This window comes from Strongylocentrotus purpuratus, unplaced genomic scaffold (genome assembly GCF_000002235.5).
Source record: "Strongylocentrotus purpuratus isolate Spur 01 unplaced genomic scaffold, Spur_5.0 spur5_scaffold_8, whole genome shotgun sequence".
Lineage (NCBI taxonomy): Eukaryota > Metazoa > Echinodermata > Echinoidea > Camarodonta > Strongylocentrotidae > Strongylocentrotus > Strongylocentrotus purpuratus.
This window is the reverse complement of record NW_022145614.1, coordinates 31,913,855-31,933,112: the sequence shown is the minus strand read 5'-3', so window position 1 is coordinate 31,933,112 and position 19,258 is coordinate 31,913,855. Positions and strand designations below refer to the sequence as shown.

The following is a 19,258-nucleotide window of genomic DNA, read 5'->3' as shown; positions in this document are numbered from 1 at the left end:
GTGCAGCTTTGTGAGGAAAATGAGAAAAATTGATCAAGAAATTTAATAATTTGACTTATGTGAAGTCACTAATATGAATTCCTAGAAGAGAATTCAGAATTAAACTGAAATTATTCCCAATTTTAAGAGACATATGATGCACTTTTTCATTTGCTTTCAAGCCTTTCATGTATGTTGCTGTTTGGTGTCAACATGTCTGCAGCTAAGATATATAAGAACCAGGTACATTTCTCCTGTCATCTCCCATTATTGAAAAGGTCACAAAATGACAACAACAGAGCATAATCAATATCTGTATTATTAAACTATCATATCATTCTCATTCTTGACTTGTTCTATTGATTTTCCTATCAGTTGTCCATCTAAGATATAAAATATTAATATTTTAGTTTATGTTTCATAATGGTCATAATGCACATTTCATGTTTATTGATTGATTAGAATGTCAACAAGGATAGGAATGAGCAATCATGCTATATTTTATATAATAATAATAATAAACAAAACGGTGCTTATAAAGCGCTTTCCACCGAAGTCTCTAAGCGCTTTAACAAACACACATTAGGGGAAGTGTTCACAAGAAGAGGATAGTTCAAAGTTTTAAGATGCCTGTAAATATTTTTTCCTCACTGCTTGGAAAAACCATGTTAAACTGAAAGCATGTACAAAAGTATTGCAAAATATGAAGGGCTGAAGTAGGTTTGGTCACAGATTGTAACATGCTAGAGTCCACTTTAAAAAAAGAATTTGTCACTAATGGACAATCCTGCAATTAGTTTGATTAATGGATCTACATACAAACATGTACATCTTGCCCGGCCTGCCAGCATATTTGATACAGAGTCCTTATAAATTAATATGCAGGGTTGTACATGTAGACTGTGGCTGGTCAGTTTCCAAAGGTCAGATTAAGTTTTTTGTTTGTTTTAATATCACAAATGGCTAGATTACTGTGTTCTATCAGCTGACAGAGGGAAGGAAACACCATGCTTGTAATTAGGCCATTTTCGTAATGTATATTGTGAAGGACCTTGATACATATATTATTTAATTCACCTGTTACAAATAAAGGTATCTCAATAGTCAGATTTCAAATTGCATACACATTAGTTGTTGCTAGGTACGACAAACATTATGGTTTGCCTTACAAACGAAATATACAGTATGTAATTTGCATTCTACCGGTAATGAAATAACATAATTTGAAACGGGTGAATTAAATAATTTGTATTGAGGCACATAAGTATACATTCGGTTACATTACAAAAATGGCCTATCAGCATGGTTTAACGTGTATGTACCCATGTGATATGAAAATAATGAAATTATAAATTTTACACATCAAAATGGAATGAAGATTCAAAGCATACTTAAAATATCATTGGTACAGACATATATGTTTGAAGTAGTGGCATAAATTGGGTCTTTTGAAATGGTAGATCTCACTCATAATGAAAAATAGAAAAGAATACAGTGAACAGTGTAGGAGATATGATTCAAAGACTCATGGTGGCATAGAATTAAAGTGAAAACATAGCTCAAAGAGGACAACAGAAGAAGAAATCAATACAAACTGATTGGTTCTAAAACTTTCCCTGGAATTTATAAATACAAAATAAATCATTAGAAAGTGGTTTACAGTAACAGATTGAATTGCAAATCAATTCACTGCCAACTTGCACTTTTTTTTTGTCTTTTTAAACATTATGTCACATATGAAAGACAAATATTTATGTCAAAATTTGAGGCTCCTGATGCCCCGCATGGCTTTAAAAGAAAATGTTATGTTCTTAGTATTATCAAATTGTCTACACTCTCATTGAGTGATGTCAGGTAACTCTATTATTTAATCTCAATTATATTCCCTTTATTCTTTCATCATTTCTCTGCTTGCAGGCCAAGGTAGCATATGAGTTGACCTTGGTAGAAAGCTTTGCGTTTGGTTCCCTCATCTCAGCAGTGGACCCCGTAGCAACCATCGCTATCTTCTCAGCTCTAGATGTTCATCCGTTACTCAACATGTTGGTCTTTGGGGAGAGTATCCTCAACGATGCAGTCTCAATTGTACTCTCAAAGTAAGTTTCAGGCCTGATAATTACCCAATTTAAATTGGTTTCCCAATTTTTTAATATTTTTCCTGATTTTTTCCACATTTTTTTGTTTTTCCTGATTTTTTCCCCATTTTCCTCGATTTTTGTTTCTTCCCGATTGTTACACCTATTTTCCTGTTTTTTTCCTGATTTTCCAATTTTTTTTCCGAATTATCTTAGTCAAAAGGGGGGAATGTTGTTAAATGTATCCTCAATGATGCAGTCTCAATTGTACTCTTGAAGTAAGTTTAAAGCAAATCTGTACTTGTTTGTCCAGGGGTGATTAGACCTCCCTGCAAGGTCACTGACAATTAACATAAGAAAAAGGGGATCATGGGGGACCAACATGCACAGATTAGGCATTGTTTGCTATATAGAGTGTGCAAGTAGCTGTAAGTAGTGCAGTGGGCCTTTAAAGCCATTCTGTACTTGAAGCCCTAATGCGAAATCCCCTCTAGCTCCATCTCAGGTCAGCTGTAGCAGTACAGTTCCCTAACTTGCTGCTTCCCTAGCTGCGCTATTGTCCCCTGTTTGTGAAGTGGGAATTAGGTACTACTGAAATAATTGTAAATTATCCTCCAAGGATACAAAGCTTCATACACGTGTATCATTTGCTCATTGTCTGAATTCCTGAAAAGTTTCAGAGCAGAATCTGTATATTTGCTGGTACATGGATCAAATCACCTTGAATGTTAAATAAGACCATATACAGTATGTACCAGCACAATACCATGATGCCATCTAGAGTATTCTTCTAGAAATATTATTACAGCTACAGCAAAGTTTAAAGATAAAGTTGGGTTCTGGTCATGCGATTGCATTGTGAAAGAAACGGTGTGGTCATCTAGCATAGTTGATCATCTAGCATAGTATTGGTGTGTACTGCAAGGTTCTGGAATCATCAAAATGATAAGAAATTTGGCCCAGCCTTGGTAATGTTACAAGCAGTGTACGCAGAAAGATGTTTATGGGACTACACAAACATGTAGCATACAAACATGGATCTTAATTTTACCTGTCATATTTAGAATATGAAGGCATTTGAAGAGCATGCTTTTCAGGGAACATTTTTTCTCTGATGTTCTTCCACACTTGCGTAATAACAATGAAAACGCTTACAAATTATTGTCCACCTCTCCACAAAACTTAACCTTCTCTTTAAAGCCCACGTACTGCACACTATACGATCCAACAGTGATCCGATTTTGGAAGAATCTGCAATAGCATTTGATATGAACATTCAAGCATGTAAAATCTTAATGACCAAGGATCTGAATAGTCATATACATTTGTTAGTAGTACCTCCATATATGAATCCACGTCTGCCATTATACAAGGGAAATTTATCAGGAAAAAAAAAACCTTGAAAAAAAACAGGAGCAGGGATGATTCAGACTGAACGTAGCAATTTCCTCCTAGAGTGTGATATTATGATAATTTTGGTTTAGTTTCCTCCACCAAAGAGAGGAGAAGACATGGCAATAAAATGAACCAGATGGTTTAGGTTGTGGTTTTTAATCCAATATGGTGTCTACGGTGTAGAAGGTCACCCGGAAAGGAATCAATCTCTTTGTCTACCACAAAAAAAGTGGTTCAGAGTTTATTTCCATCTTTATTATTACTTTTCCTATGAACAACAAGTAACTAAGCAGCTATAATCAAAATTGAAAATGATATAGAATCATATTTTTTAATTGCTATAACATCCCAGCCTAGAAGCTTGATTATATTCAGAAAATAAAAAGGCAGTGGCACAGTGCGATACAATGTAGGTCACATAAAAATATTGAGACATAAGACATATTTATGTGATGTGTTTTTGAAGATCAAAAGTTGTGATGTAAGTATTTTTATGTTAATTGCAGAAGTAACTGAATTAAAAATATAATTTTATTGTGTTGCAATCTTCAGAATGACCATAGTGACATGTATACCATGTTATTCATGAGCAGCCTTGGAGTCAATGTGTTTCACTAACAGCTGTGTATATACATGTATGACCCAGGTCATTATTTATGTAAAAAAAAAAAATTATAATTGTTTTAAACACATTTTTGGCTTGCACCCAGTAAATAAAGATTGCTTGCTCAATCTGTAATTGAAAGCAAGTCAGAAAAAATCTTAGAACCAGCGGGATCTGAACCTGCCATCTACAGCTTGCCGGGCAGCGACTCTACCCCCTAAAAGAAATATTATAATATTGTTCATTAGTCAATATGTTTAATAACCAGCTAAAATTAGAATACTAACAAAATGGACTCACACCTTCAGGAGAAACTGGTAATTTTCACCTACAATTGCACTTTTAGGCATATTTGCAATACTTAATATTTATCTTTTACATGTTCACTATAGATTCTACCGGTATATCAATGTTTTTAATTCCCATTAATGTTTTCCTCTTGTTTTTTCCCAGTACCGTGATAGCCCTTGACTCTCCCGAGATGGCTGATGTATCAGCCCTCCATGCCCTTGGTTATGCCGTGGGTTCATTCTGTGTCATGTTATTTGGTTCATCTCTACTAGGCATCGCCCTTGGTCTCATCAGTGCTCTCATATCCTTTCGTAAACTGGTCTTTGGTAGATGTACACGTTCTATCCTTGCTCTGAAACCTCTCTCAATTCCGTTATTAAAGGGAATTTCAACCTTGATAGCAAACTACTCAAGATGAAAGCAGATGAATCTAGGGCCTATGAAAAAGGCATGTTGCACCAAAATCAAAAAGTATTTAAATGGGCTACATATTAGCCTTCTTGGAACGGTTAAATATTAGTGTCAAGAATGAGACAATACACTGTACATTGTAGCTATTCTCATTTCATCATATTACTTCTATGATGTAGCAATGGCTTGATAGATATGTTGCAGCAAAAGGGATGATACAAATAACTTCTAGCTGAATTGACTTCAACTTCTTTATTTCATTTGAAAACAAGCCCTTTTTTAAAATCTAAATTGGAAGAAATCTCACAAAGCTCACTCTGTATAGATGTAACAGGAAGGTTATCTGGTATATATTTTGTTTAGATTTCCTTAACTCCTTACCCTTACTTATTGAAGCATGTTGATCTGAGGAACACGCCATCACTTGAGTTTGGTCTCATGCTCATCTTTGCTTATCTACCCTACGCCCTTGCAGAGGGAATCAAGCTATCAGGTACGGAGAGACACTCTTATATTGCAGTTCACGGTTTGCTAAAGGTCTAAACAGATCAGCTAAAAGATACACAATTACTGTAAACAAGAATAAGAAAAGAAAAGGAGAGAAGAGCTGAGGTGTGGAAAAGAAAAAGATATCTGCAGATATCTTTACATTTATGAATCGTAGAATCGATCAGAATATTTAATGTCTACCCATCAATTTAGGGCATACATTTATGAATCAACAAAACAATTACTCAATTAAAGTATGACTTAGTTTACATTTGAAAACAGACATTGTAACAGCATGAGTTATGCTATGCTATGTAAGAATAACCATCAGGATTTATGTGTTATCATATGATAGCTATTATAACACCCCAACCTATTTGTAAGCACTTCTTTCTGTATTATTTTTCAAGGAAATAACTCATGATAGACTAAAAATAAAACCATGTCCCTGTTTGGCTTATGTTGAATAGGAAGCTTGCATATTTACTTTCATATCAGTTCAATTTTATTGTCTAGTGCATGTTTTTGTGAAAGGAAATCAATTTTGTTCACACGAAATGTACATGTGTAAATAGTGTGTCTGCAGTCAATCAAGTAATTTTTCTTTTTTTAGTTTTTTAATGAAGAACAGCTTACTGTGAGATGAGGTGATAATATGTCATTGAAATATGATATATCAGAAAATAATATATCATATATATAGAGAGAGAAAATAATATATTACATATGATTTGAATGTAATGCTATGCCTCAGTATTTGAATATTAAGTATATTATGGAGCCCCAGCTTCTCTTCTGCAGTTGTTGCACTGCTATTAACATGGCATGTATTGTGATGGTAATGATAAATTGATGTCGTAACTCAACTGTAAATTAATTATATCAGGTTACAGAAATGCAGTCAATTTGGCAGAATTTGTTGTTGTTTATTAGTAGCTATTGGGTCTCAATTGTGTTAGAAATAAATTTTTGCCATTATATAGTAATTCAAAATTACTGATCATTTTACTTAAACATGTAGACATTACAACCACTACTGCTACTACTACTACTACTACTACTACTACTACTACTACTACTACTACTAATTCTACTTGTACTACTACTACAACTATTACTACTACTCCTACTCCTACTACTGCCACTACTACTGCCACTTCTACTACTACTACCACTACTACTACTACTACTACTACTACTACTACTACTACTACTACTACTACTACTACTTGTATTTCTACTACTACTACTACTACTACATACATGCCAACTGTTCAGATTAAAGAGGAACATTCCTCTTTTTGGGAGAAGATAATTATCATTTTAATGCAGGTGTTCCTCTTCCTGTACAAATTTGTCTGTAGTATTGAATAGGAGAGTTAGGATTGTTCCTCTTTTTTTTTAAAATAGCATAATTTGTACAGATTTCTGATTTTCAAATGTTGGCATGTATGCTACTACTACTACTAATAATAATGATAATAATACTACTACTACTACTACTAATACTAGTACTACTAATACTAGTACTACTAATACTAATACTACTACTTGTATTACTACTACTACTACTACTACTACCTCTGCTACTAAAACTACTACTACTACTACTACCTCTGCTACTTAAACTACTACTACTGCTACTAAAGCTACTACTACTACTACTACTACTACTTCTACTACTACTACTACTACTACTGCTACTACTACTACTACTAATACCACTACTATGACTACCACCACCACCACACTATTCAACATCTACTCTGCTAGTGTGACTGATCAAGTACTGATAGATAAATAATAAAAAGAGTGTTTTCTTCATTCCTGACAGGCATTATGGCTATCCTATTCTGTGGTATTGTGATGTCTCATTACACTCATTACAACCTATCACCAGTAACTCAAATCAATATGCAACACTCCTTCAGAACCATGGCTTTCTTAGCAGGTAAGTTACTCAAATATTTTATTACTAGAATATCTTTCTAAAATATTTTACATGAGGTACATTAGTCTCTCCCCACCTCCACAAAGAAAAGGTAAAATAAGAACAAATGTACTGCTTACAAACCCCAAAAATTGTCCATGTAAATTTTATGTTAAAGTAATATCAAGAAAAGCAGATGAAAGCAAATCTCTTTTTTTTTGTGGAGAGAATCCATCTAAAATTAATTTGAAATACTAAATTGGAATGCATAATGATCCTCATTTTTTTTTAATGGTGTTTGTATAAGAAAAACAATATAAATAAAATGTTTAAAAGCCTTGCGCTTTAAAAAGTACTGAGCCAGAATATATTACTATTTTATGAGGACTACTTATTAATTTGGGTTTTAAATACCAAATGAAAGTGAACAACTGATATTAATCACCTAAAAAGTTTGTCATCTAATTCCTAAGCAGTCACTGGCAATTGATAACAGTATTCTTCACTTACTGAACTGATTCTCTTGCCTCATTGTTTTCTATCCCCACAGAAACGTGTGTATTCATGTACCTGGGGTTGGCCATTCCTAGCTTCAATCACAGATTTGAACCAGCCTTAGTTCTGTGGAGCATAGTGAGTTCTCGGTTTGTTTATTATAATATTGTATTTAGTAATCCATCCATTTGTTTCAACAATCATATGTACCATATGTAAATATGTTATTTGGACCTTTACTCTTGCAGCTGAGTCTGGAAGAAAGTCTTGAATTGAATTGAATACAATTTTAAACAATTTAAATCAATAATATATTTCAAAATGATACTTGTTTGAATATCTCATAGAAATCATTGGTAGTAAATGCACCTTCCTTTGAAAAACAAATAGATGTACATATATGTGACAGAACAGTAAATAATTTGCAAAAGAACCATTAGGACCAGTTATAGAAAGTAGTTGTCATGGTAAGCAGAAAAGATATGATTTTGAGAATGTGCATGTTAAGTTGACTGTTGGGATTAGTGATACTGTGGTTCATGAACTTGGCTTTTAATCAAGAAGGCAAGATTTTTAATCTTTTCCTTGTATATGCCCTTTGAGAAGGCACATACAGTTCTGAATCTCTCTGAACCCAAATTAGATGAAAGATTGAGATATGTCCATAACACTACCAGCTCATTAAAGCCAGGAAAGTTCAAGGTGCATAGGTATATTGTTTTTTATTATTTAATATGCACACAACTCAATCATAATAGTGATACAAAATCATATTGATAGAACATCATTGTACTGACACTGACCATTGCAACACTTGTTTTTATCTGATCTTGAGGATTCATGTAAATTCTATCTTGTTGCTTTTTTCTCAATAAATATAATGACCTGCTCGATGGACATATATTACACACATTATTTTGTTGCTGATATCTGGCAAAATTAGTAGGAGAAGAAGAAGAAGTAGATATTATTCTCTCATATAAGATAGAGTCCTTTATGCCCTTTACTCTTTTCTTCTTTCAGGTGCTTATTCTGGTTGGGCGAGCCTTCAATACATTTCCTTTGTCTTTCATCTGTAACAAATTTAGAGAGCATAAAATCACTTTTAAAATGCAGTTTGTGATGTGGTTTAGTGGTGAGTATACAAAATAAGCAGTTTAGTTTCAGTTATATCTAGCTTGTATTTTCTACATGAGCAGTAAAATTATTACTAAGGATGTCCCCCTCTCCTGAGTTCTGTTTTAGATGAGAGGACAGACGTTCAATTTTTCCAAATTGTTTGTGCGTAATTAAGATTGCGCCCATGCAAATTATGATAACATCACTGCCTGCGCGCTGCGTTGTGCGCTCACATCATAATTTGCATGGGTGCAATCTTAATTTACGCATAAATACTTTGAATTTCAACCAGCCCATAACACTTTACCCGCAGTTAAATGCTTATCATAAAAGAGTGCCTATATACCTATGTTCATTGTTTACAATCCCGAAAGAAATTCCCTTATTGTAGACAACTTGAATCATAACAATATACGACGTACAGAAGTAGACCCAGTTATGGAGATTTTCCCCTTATGATGAAAGTTAAGAAGAAGAACTACTCTGATGTCTGTGATCCTTAGACCCCATGGTCTACCATGGTCTACCATGGTATACAGTTGTACAGTACTACCACGGTACTACCATGATACAGACAGTACTACCATGTCTCTTATATGTAGAGTACCTTAATAATTGTAATGGTACTACCATGGTATATGTACAATGACCAAAATACTGTGTACCATGGTCATTTTTTGTAAGGGACACCATGACCTAGCTATACATATCATCAGCTTGAGCAAAGCTGGTGATCGAGTGGTTGTGTTTCCCTGTATCTGTGAGGCTCCTGCGCATCGCCCAAGGTCACTCCTCAAACTCACAAACGGTCGTATATAACACATAACCCTATGAAGATATCCGAACTCCCTGTCAACCAACCCTTTAACCTCTGCATTCATTATAACTAGTGTACTTAGTTAGGTGGTTAAATCAGAGAATGCATTAAATAAAAAGAATGGTGTATGTATGGTTGATTCATTGAAGCCTTCTCAATTTGACAGCACTGGGATGTCTTCCTAGGGTTATGTAGTAGACGTGACCCTGTGTGAGTTCATAGAGTGACATTGGGCGCTGCGGAGGAGTCACACAGACAAAAGCATCGTTACCACTTTATCTCTGCTCAAGCTAATCATATTAAATAAACTCATTGGCCCTAATTCACAAAGAAGGTTTAGTTAACCCATGGTTTAAAAATTAACACAAAATAAGCGTACCTTGCCTTGCGCGCGTCTAATATTGGACATCTGACTGTTTCGCACTTATTTAGCGCTAATTTTAGACCATGGTTTATGTAAATGAGGGCTTAAACCATAGGTTAAATTTAAACATCCTTTGTGAATTCGGGCCACTGAGTATAGAGAATTATGGAAGTCAAATCACTTTTTATCACTCCTTTATTTTTATTTTTTCTCACACAGGTCTAAGAGGAGCCATTGCATATGCACTCAGCATGCATCTAGAGTTTGGTAATGACACCAGACATGTTCTCGTCACCACCACGCTGGTTATAGTCTTATTCACTGTCATAGGGTTTGGAGGATCAACTCTACCACTCTTAAAGGTAAGCTGGTTTTGGTTTCCATATCCCTTGGATAGGATGTTAAAATGTACATATAGTCCCTTATGTTGGAGGGCTTTGGGCTTGCCCTCTCTATAAGGGTTAGGAGGAGCAGCTCCATCCTGTCCTAAATGAAAGCTGCCTGATATTCAACATAATCTCATTGATACACTTCTTACAACAATGAAACAAACATTACAAGATCAAAATTAATTCTTTAAAAAAACAGTTCACTTATTTTTTTTTAAATTGGTAGCATTGAAGGAGTTAATTTAATCTGTTAAGAGAGTAAAAGATGTAACTGTTAAAAAAAATGATGATCCTGTTTACTCCAAGAGGAAGTAAACTTGGCTTGCTGTCTGAACCTGTGTTATTTTTTTAAGCTGAGAAGTATTAACGTAAAGTCATTTCAATAGTCTTGTGTACTTATAAATTAAGATAATACACTTATATCACCTTCAGAATTGTAAATTACAATCTTTCATCAATTCAGCATTCATGAATTATTTCATCCATTGAGGTATGGTCTCATGTCTATCTTGTTTTGAATGGATGATTGTTTAGACCTTTATTTATTTTGTTGCAGTGTATTGGAGCAGATAACGGAAAATCTAAGAAGGAAATCTCACTCAGCAAAACAGAAGAGATGGTAAGTTCAGATTTTTATCAATCTGACATAAATCAAGATGAAAAAGTAGTAATGCTACAATCAACCTCATTTATTTTAAACGAAAGATAGATAACTTCTAAAGCAAGTTGACTGAGGTAGTAATTGACAAATTTTTTTAAATTTTTAAATACTGCAATTTACCAGTTGAAAGCTTGCCTACCTTATTAAAAATGAATGAATGAATCCTTAGAGCTGCTGTTTTTTCTACCGGTCATTAGCTGTCACTAGAAGTGTTTTTTTTTTTTTACATGATTAGAGGATTTTGAATAAAGTACTTAATTTTTAACTCTTGAAAATGTTCAAAATTTTGTGAATTGGTAAAGAGAACAACAAAAATAATAGAGAAAAATGCTGGAAAAGAATTTGTTTTAAAATTTAAGATCGATAGTAGGAAAGAAGAAATTATGATATTCTTTACTTAACAGAAAAATTGTCAGTTCAACAATCACTTTAGTCGTTGTGAAAGGCAGTAATAGATAGGGTGTTTTTTTTAAAGATAAAGTGCATCTAGACTCCAGACTGTCACTATAACATTGTTATTATCACCCAATAGGGCAGTGCATTAGATGCTGAACATCTCTCTGAGCTAACTGAAGAAGAATATGAAGTGAATTACATCAGACCAGGTCTCAAAGGCTTCCTGAGATGGGACACCAAGTACTTAACACCATTCTTTACTAGGAGACTCACTAATAAGGTATATTCATTAAAACATGATTTTTCCTCTCATGATGTTTGGCAGAATCGTATTTCCTTTAGATGTAACAAGTGCTGAATTGTTCTTTCCAAATTATTTCATTGCCGTTCGATACAAATGATCATCAACTTGAAAAGTATATCAAAATGCAATATCTGACTTTTGAGCTTTGGACAAATAGCTGCAAATATTACATGGCAACAGCTATGTTTCACTCTGTTTTGACTTTACCGCTTTGTGGGCAACAACATCTATGATGTATTATACAACTCACTCCCAGATCCTAATCAAATGATTTGTCATGCGCGGTCACGTGTGATTCATTTGCTGAGCCTATTGCACTCGTTTTCATGAAAAGGAGTGCAATATTTACCAGTACTATTGAACTCGTTTTCAGAGCGCGCAGTAGTGCCCGTAGAGGTGAGAGTGCCTAATAATGCGTGTGCATGGGCCTATTCTTGCGCAGCATTATGCGTAAATTGGTTCAGAGGTAAGTGCGCTTGCTATATCTATACTTATGTGTGCGCACTAAATTGAGACTTATAAAAACTTGAGATTTATTTGTCAGCCATATACTGTCACGAAACAATCTTGAATTAATTCTTTTTACATCAAATAACAAGGATCTAGGAGTTTCGTTGTATAAAACAAATGATGCATGTTTTCATTTGTTTATTATACGATCTATCCGCCCTCGTTTATGCTGTGTGTATCTATCACACTCAGCCTAACGGCTTCGTGCGATAAATACACAGCCTCAACTCGAGTGCGGATAGATCGTATAATGAACTCATGCGCATGCATCATTTGTATACTAATCAACCAAAGAAAAAGACTTGAAATAGTACCAGTAGTCGCAATGCAATATTGACTGCAGTACACCACGTATTTTCTTTAAATGGAATCATCATTAATGTGTGTTAATATGAACTTCATTCTACAGGAAATCACTGATGGGCGGTTCCAGATGCGACAGTTGACCAATCGTTGGTACTCTGAGGTGCGTGGCCCCGTCTCTGATACAGACGATGAAACAGAACTTATTGGGAACTGATGAAATGGAATGATGCCTGAAGACAATGATTTCCCTGTGTGTAAACATCTCTACAGTGGAACGCTTTGTGTATTAAAAGAGATCACAAACTTATGTGCAAAGAGGGATTGCGTCTCCAAGGAAGGTCAAAGGTCATACCAGTTCACAAAGGTATCCAAAGTTATGCACTCATCTAGACGAAGACCATGATAAACGATTGCATTCACTTGTTCAAGTGATTGCATTTCAATAGTCCGAATGCAGGTTGTATACATTAGTTGTTGCCATGCTGGGCAAGTCTCTGGAAAGCCTTATGATTATTACTAATAAACCTGTACATTGAAATATGCATTAATTACATGTGAAGTGGTTTAAAGATCCCAATCACAACTATGATTAAAACCTCTTGCATGGAACAATATTGCAGCAAAATGTCGCTGAAAAACTAAAGAAAATCCGTTTATATATATCCCCACACATACATATTTATTTTATTTAATAGCTAAGAGAACTAAGGTATGGAATTGTTATAAAGGAGCCATGATATGTTTTTCATTTCATAATTAAGGGAAGAGGTCTGCTAGGCCTGCTGTTTTAGACCAAAAATAATCTCTCTGTTCTCACTTCAGAGAAAGCGTGACCTAGCGTACTGGATTTCTTGTAATGAGAACGGGGTCATTGTGTTGATGATATACGTGTTAATTAAATAATTTTGGTCTTTTTAAGGATTGATATCGATGCTGCAACAAATTATGAATAGTTTAAATATTTAAATTGACTGATGTAATAATGTACTTTTTTTTCGCTTCGTTTTATCCGTCTAAATGTTGTCTGTGTGTGTGATCAAAATGTTTTCATTTCAAGATACCCTTCTCTCTCTTTGTTTTTATGAAATTTATATTAAGACTATATGGTGCATACAAAATCATAAAGGTATTCATAGGTTGTGTAATTTGATAATTTGTAACTATTTCAAAAAAGGGATTACTTATATATGCAGTGAAATCCAGTAGTTTCTGTTTTGTCAAGCTCTTCTCGTAAGTTGCATTTTCAGGTGTATATTTTTCTTTGTGTTCATTGTGAAGAAATTATTTGCAGGGTTCGAGATTTATATGCAGTAGTAATATAGTACTAAGGTAAATAGTACTTTATTTGAATATTTCCTCTTGTTTTACCATATTTCCTCCTGTTTTACCATTTTTGGAAGTTTTATCTCATCTGAATGCATGCATTTTGTTTGTTTCTGTGTTTAGTTGTCAAAATCAGATATACATGTATTTCAAACTACACTCTCCTGGAACAAGATTTCTACTTGCATTCGTGAGAACGATAACATTTTACATCTGTTCTCCAGATATATTATGAAAAACTTTTTTGTGAATCTAAATTTTTTGGAGTTTCATGTCCCATGGATCATGTGGCATAGTTTCATAATCATGCCTGTTGTGCTATATGTATATGTGTGTCTTAGTTTGGTTGGATTGTCTTGGTACAAACCAAGGCAGGTAGTGGGCGTGGCATTCATGACATCACAGACCACATCAAATGTATCATTAATCACTTTCTAATTGTGTAATTCATCAGAAAGGTGTCAACTCTGCTAAATTATACGACTTGATGACCATCTGACTCTGAGAAGATGTGTCTAATCTCCCCTTCTGTAATAAATATGTAGTACAATCTACATTACACATGGTACTGTATAATAGAGTTTTGTATTAATATTTCTTTTTCACATCTATTTTTCTTATATAAGCATTTCGTTGTGTGGCTATCAGATGGATGTAAGCATTTTGCGCTGTTTAGCTAAACAGAATGTTGTTAGCATAAAAATGCCTTTAGCTGGTAAATGGTAATATTAGATTTGTACATCTTCTTATAAGCCTGCTCGGTGCCATTGATGAGTTCATCATTACTTTACAGACATTTTTATCAGGCATTTAAGATGTATTAAGACATTACTTGAATGCCCCCCCCCCCCCTCCCTCTCCTTTCTACTTTAGTTGAAGTTCAGGTATCAGACCGTGAACAAATTAATTGTACTAGAATCGTGAACCTCTTTATATATATATATTCTTGTATCACACTCAAAGCCATCCAATACTATATGAATATTGATCACAGATAGTAATATTTTAGGATGGGTCAAGGATTTTTGTATCACCTTTATTTGTATTTACCTTGTTATTTATTCACTATTTGTTTATATTATTTGATGACAGTCTGTAAAGGTTTTCATGCAATCTGAAATCTTTATTTTGTTTATATGATATATTGATTTGATACATACTGGTAATACTAATGTCAACTAAGACAAGTTATACAACTCAAAAAGTTTAGAATGTTCTGACAGTTAATCTTAGACTTAGAGTTGCCAAATTACAAAGTAACTTTAACTTTAGAAATCTGTTTAGATTATGATTATATTACAGTTTGAAATTGACCCTGATGAGTATTATCATTTGTCAATTTCACTATCTCAAGTAACATCTTGATGTTGTTTGTTTGTTTTAATTCTGCGCTTTCAAAATAGAACATAATCATATACATAAAGTAACAATTATTTCTTTATTATACATAATTATAAATTTGTAAGTACATTAAATAAGATGCATACAAACACAAATATTTTTCTATGAAAAAAGATAAATTACAGAAAATGCGCAGCCGACTGTAAACCCTGGTCTTGATAGTTATCAACCCAAGCATTCCTCAAATAGACAAAATAATTTGTAGTTAGCAGTTGGTACAAATGATCCCAAATTTCCACTCATTTTTTAAACAATGGAGAAATCCTGCTTCAGCATTTTAGCGTAATCACTCTTAAAGTGATATAGGAGCTACATGGTTAGCTTTTATATCTCCTCTTGAAAATTATATTCCCACCTTTGTATCATGGAGTGTAGCCTACTGTTGATACATGAGTTAATTATAATTACAAATATGTCATGATCATGTATCCAGTATTTTCTCTTTGTGGGTTTTTACAGTTTTCCAACATAATTAATGATCTTTATCTGCTCAAGTGCAAATTGTAACTTCGACCTGGCATATAGATTTATGATTTTTTAGTTTGTGACTTTTGTAGTCACAACATCTGAAATGACATATTGAAAGCAAATACAGATCTCAGCTGCTGTTGAAAGTATTTTTGTTTCCAGCTTATCAAATGATTAATATCGTCTTAAAACTTTTATACAATTATTTTGATCTTTTAATTTTTTATCAATTCTTCATTTGATTTTATGATTTGACTAACCAACCATTATTTTTTTTTTTTTTCATAAACTTCTTTATTTATATTTTCGTGTGTTTCTTTCCAGCATTATTAATATCCGTCAGTGAATCATATTAGTAGTATTGTATTGTATATATATTCTTATGTAATAATTATGATGAAAATAGAGGTTAAGACAGGATATCATCACCTTCATCCCTGTAGTAGAGTACGCGGCTTTTTCTTTTCTGATGCATTTTATATACTTTTCAGCTCAAATGATTTCAATGTCTGTGTAGATTATTACTTCTTTGCATGGTAAAATGTAAAAACATGGATTGTTTTCTATCAGAATGTAATATATTTTACAGACGTAACAAGTTGCGGGTGATAAATTCTTGAAGCAATAGAGGGTTTTTCTTCAAGAAATAGATAACAACAGATCTAAAACAAAATAATGAATTAACAATTTACTAATTATTTGAAACCTAAAAAGAGTGAAATGAGTTGGTTTGTAATGTTTGGTTCCACTCTGCTTTGTTTATTGTTCATTGATCCGAGTTTGATTTTCAATGCATGGTGCAATAGCTTGAGGGTCAGTTGCTAAGTAGAAAATGCTGCTCTTTCACCGAGAGATTTATTAAATGTACTAAATGTATGTGTATATACGTATTTAACACAGAGCAAAAGGATGCATTATGTTGTTCATGAAGAAATAAAGAGAATTACTACTTTACAATGTTTTTGTTTCCTGCAATCTTCATACATTAAAGGTAGACATACTTACATAAAACTTAGATTTTCAAGATAATGTCAATTGATCATCAAGAAAATTGTCTTCGAAATAACATCCCGTGACGTATTTATTCACCTTTCAAAGTTAGACATACTTACACCAAACTTAGATTTTCAAGATAATGTCAATTGATCTTCAAGAAAATTGTCTTCGAAATATCATCCTGAAACGTCTTTATTCATCAGTTTTCATGCATAGTTAGAAACATTTTAACATTGCTCAGGAAGTTTCGAAGGACATGTACGTCAATAGGAAATCATCACATGTTTATAAATACCTCAACAACGTGACAAATTATTGAGTTGAAATTGAAGATTTTGAAATCTGGATCATTCTTTGATTTGAGCATGTCGCTTGAAGGCAATTCAAAGCGTATGTACAAATCAAACATAGGTCACCTTTAAAAAGCTAACTGTCAGCTAGTCGTATACATTTTTCCTTTTTTCTTATTTTTTTAAACCAAAAAACAAGGATAGAAGGGCAGGCGTGTATGAGTTGTGAGAAATTACGTGATTCTAATGTGCTGTACAGCCTTATGGTATAAAATAACTATTGTATGAACATGATTTTCAAAAGGAACTGAGAACAATCCAATATGTACCGGTGAAAAAAAACGTGATGGATAAGTAATGAAATAAAATAAATTGAAGAACAACAGTCTGACTTCAGGCTTCAACACAAAAAACACCCATAGTGTGTCAATCTCTAGTTTTGCTGCAAATACATTTTGGGATAATGGGTATTTCCCATGAATACCCCACGTTTTCAACACTGACACGCCCAGAAAACAAAGATATATAAATGGCGAACATATCTTTGATTCCATTTTATTTCAGTCACCATGCAAAATAATCTGCAGCTTAGGGAAAACATGAATAAAGAATGAAGAGATTATAATAATCTTGACTGAGGAACCCATGAAAACTTGATAAGTTTATTTTTAAAGGGTCTTATATCTAACAAATTTCAAGCAGTTTAGGGTGAATTTACACGCGCAATGTACCACCCGATTTCGTTACTGGAAAATATGAGGCAGACCTAGAGTTATCAATGATGACAAAAGAGAGTGACCGCATTCATTGTGACGTCATGCTACACTGACCTTCAAACCCGCCTTCAAATCGTTGTTTTTTCTCACCTAGACGGTCATAAGATTTGATACTATATACAACACGACGTTTCTATGGTGATTGGTAAAGAAAATACGAAGTTGTTAAAAATGGAACTATCTGATCTGACTCTAATGAAGTTTGACACTGTGTGTAAGTGTTACAATTTCTCCACCGGTCAGTATGGTATGCAGTTTAATCAACATCAAACATGGTATTGATATTACGTTCACGGCTTTATGTGTTTCAGGGTGTAATGTATTTCATATAGGCCGTCTGTTTAGAGCCAAAAAGGCATTAAGTCACATACTTTACCACAGAGTTAACGTCCTCCTGGCTCTGAACAGACGACCTGTATTTGTCTTATTTTGAATTCACATAGTCAGTGAGATATCTTGACAATCAGTGAGAAAATTCACAAATGAACAAGAGATCAATGTGAAAATAATCATGTTCGTATATACTAGAACAGGAGTACATTGTAATGTCTTACCACTAGTCGACTCAAGAAAATGTCACAAATTGTGTTTTCAATGGCTAGTAGATACATTTAAATCAATGGTTAAATTTTAATCATCTCATAATAATGGTAGTTATGAGTTGGCACTGCAATGCAAATCGAAATATTGACACATTCAACACGTTCTAATTTAAACAATGTTTGTTGAATGTGGGATGCTGCGATGGGGAAAGAAGATTTACATTAATAATATATGCATTGTGCATTTTACTTCTTGCGCACCCCAAAAAGATTTACTTGATGAGGTGACAAAAGACAAATTAATGTTGAAAGCACTGTTGTTCTCCAAATTGTGTTCTATAGTTTGAGAGTTAATAATCTATTCGGTATTGATCATTGAGTCCTAGCTTTTTCTTATAGTTATTCTAGTTAGGTTAATTCAAACTGATATTGATGCACGATCATGCACCTTGCCTTGTCTTCCAATTTTGTTCTTCGTGGAAACTTCTAGAAGTAACCATGGCAACATTGGCAACAAATGAGTTCGATGAAAGTTTGTCATTGAGCTCGATCACCAAGGCAACAAGCAACTTGATAGTTTCTGAGATACATAACCCTGAAATCAAGATAACATTCGAACTTCACACCAATAACCACCCACTGTACCTTTAAGAATACGCCGTAATTGTATTCTGTCATTGGAATTGAATACAGCAACCAGTATAGCTGAATAGAAGGAGAACATAATAGAGGCTGCAAGACAAAGAAAATATTACAAGCCCTTGCGCTATAAAAACAATCATATGGCCATACATCCACCCACCCGACATGAGAAACCTACTATTCCAACTCTGTTTTTCTTTGACTATGAACAAGAATACAGAAAGATAAAAAATTGAAACTTGAAGGTTGAATATCATCGTCCACTTCTGGAAAGTTCCAATAATT

General features: G+C 33.7%; 1 protein-coding gene across 2 annotated transcripts in view; it reads left to right on the top strand.

Moving 5' to 3' along the window:
• The window catches only part of LOC578765 (sodium/hydrogen exchanger 8), a 29,113-nt gene extending 12,432 nt beyond the window's left edge, over positions 1-16,681 (top strand). For both annotated transcript variants that reach the window (XM_030975138.1, XM_778917.5), the window contains exons 6-15: positions 1,897-2,075; positions 4,507-4,645; positions 5,143-5,248; positions 7,079-7,195; positions 7,725-7,807; positions 8,693-8,804; positions 10,189-10,331; positions 10,915-10,977; positions 11,552-11,695; positions 12,639-16,681. In XM_030975138.1, the coding sequence (XP_030830998.1) occupies positions 1,897-2,075; positions 4,507-4,645; positions 5,143-5,248; positions 7,079-7,195; positions 7,725-7,807; positions 8,693-8,804; positions 10,189-10,331; positions 10,915-10,977; positions 11,552-11,695; positions 12,639-12,749 (1,197 nt within the window). In that variant the 3' untranslated portion in view covers positions 12,750-16,681. The remainder of the gene's footprint in view (positions 1-1,896; positions 2,076-4,506; positions 4,646-5,142; positions 5,249-7,078; positions 7,196-7,724; positions 7,808-8,692; positions 8,805-10,188; positions 10,332-10,914; positions 10,978-11,551; positions 11,696-12,638) is intronic.
• The last annotated feature ends 2,577 nt before the right edge of the window (positions 16,682-19,258 follow it).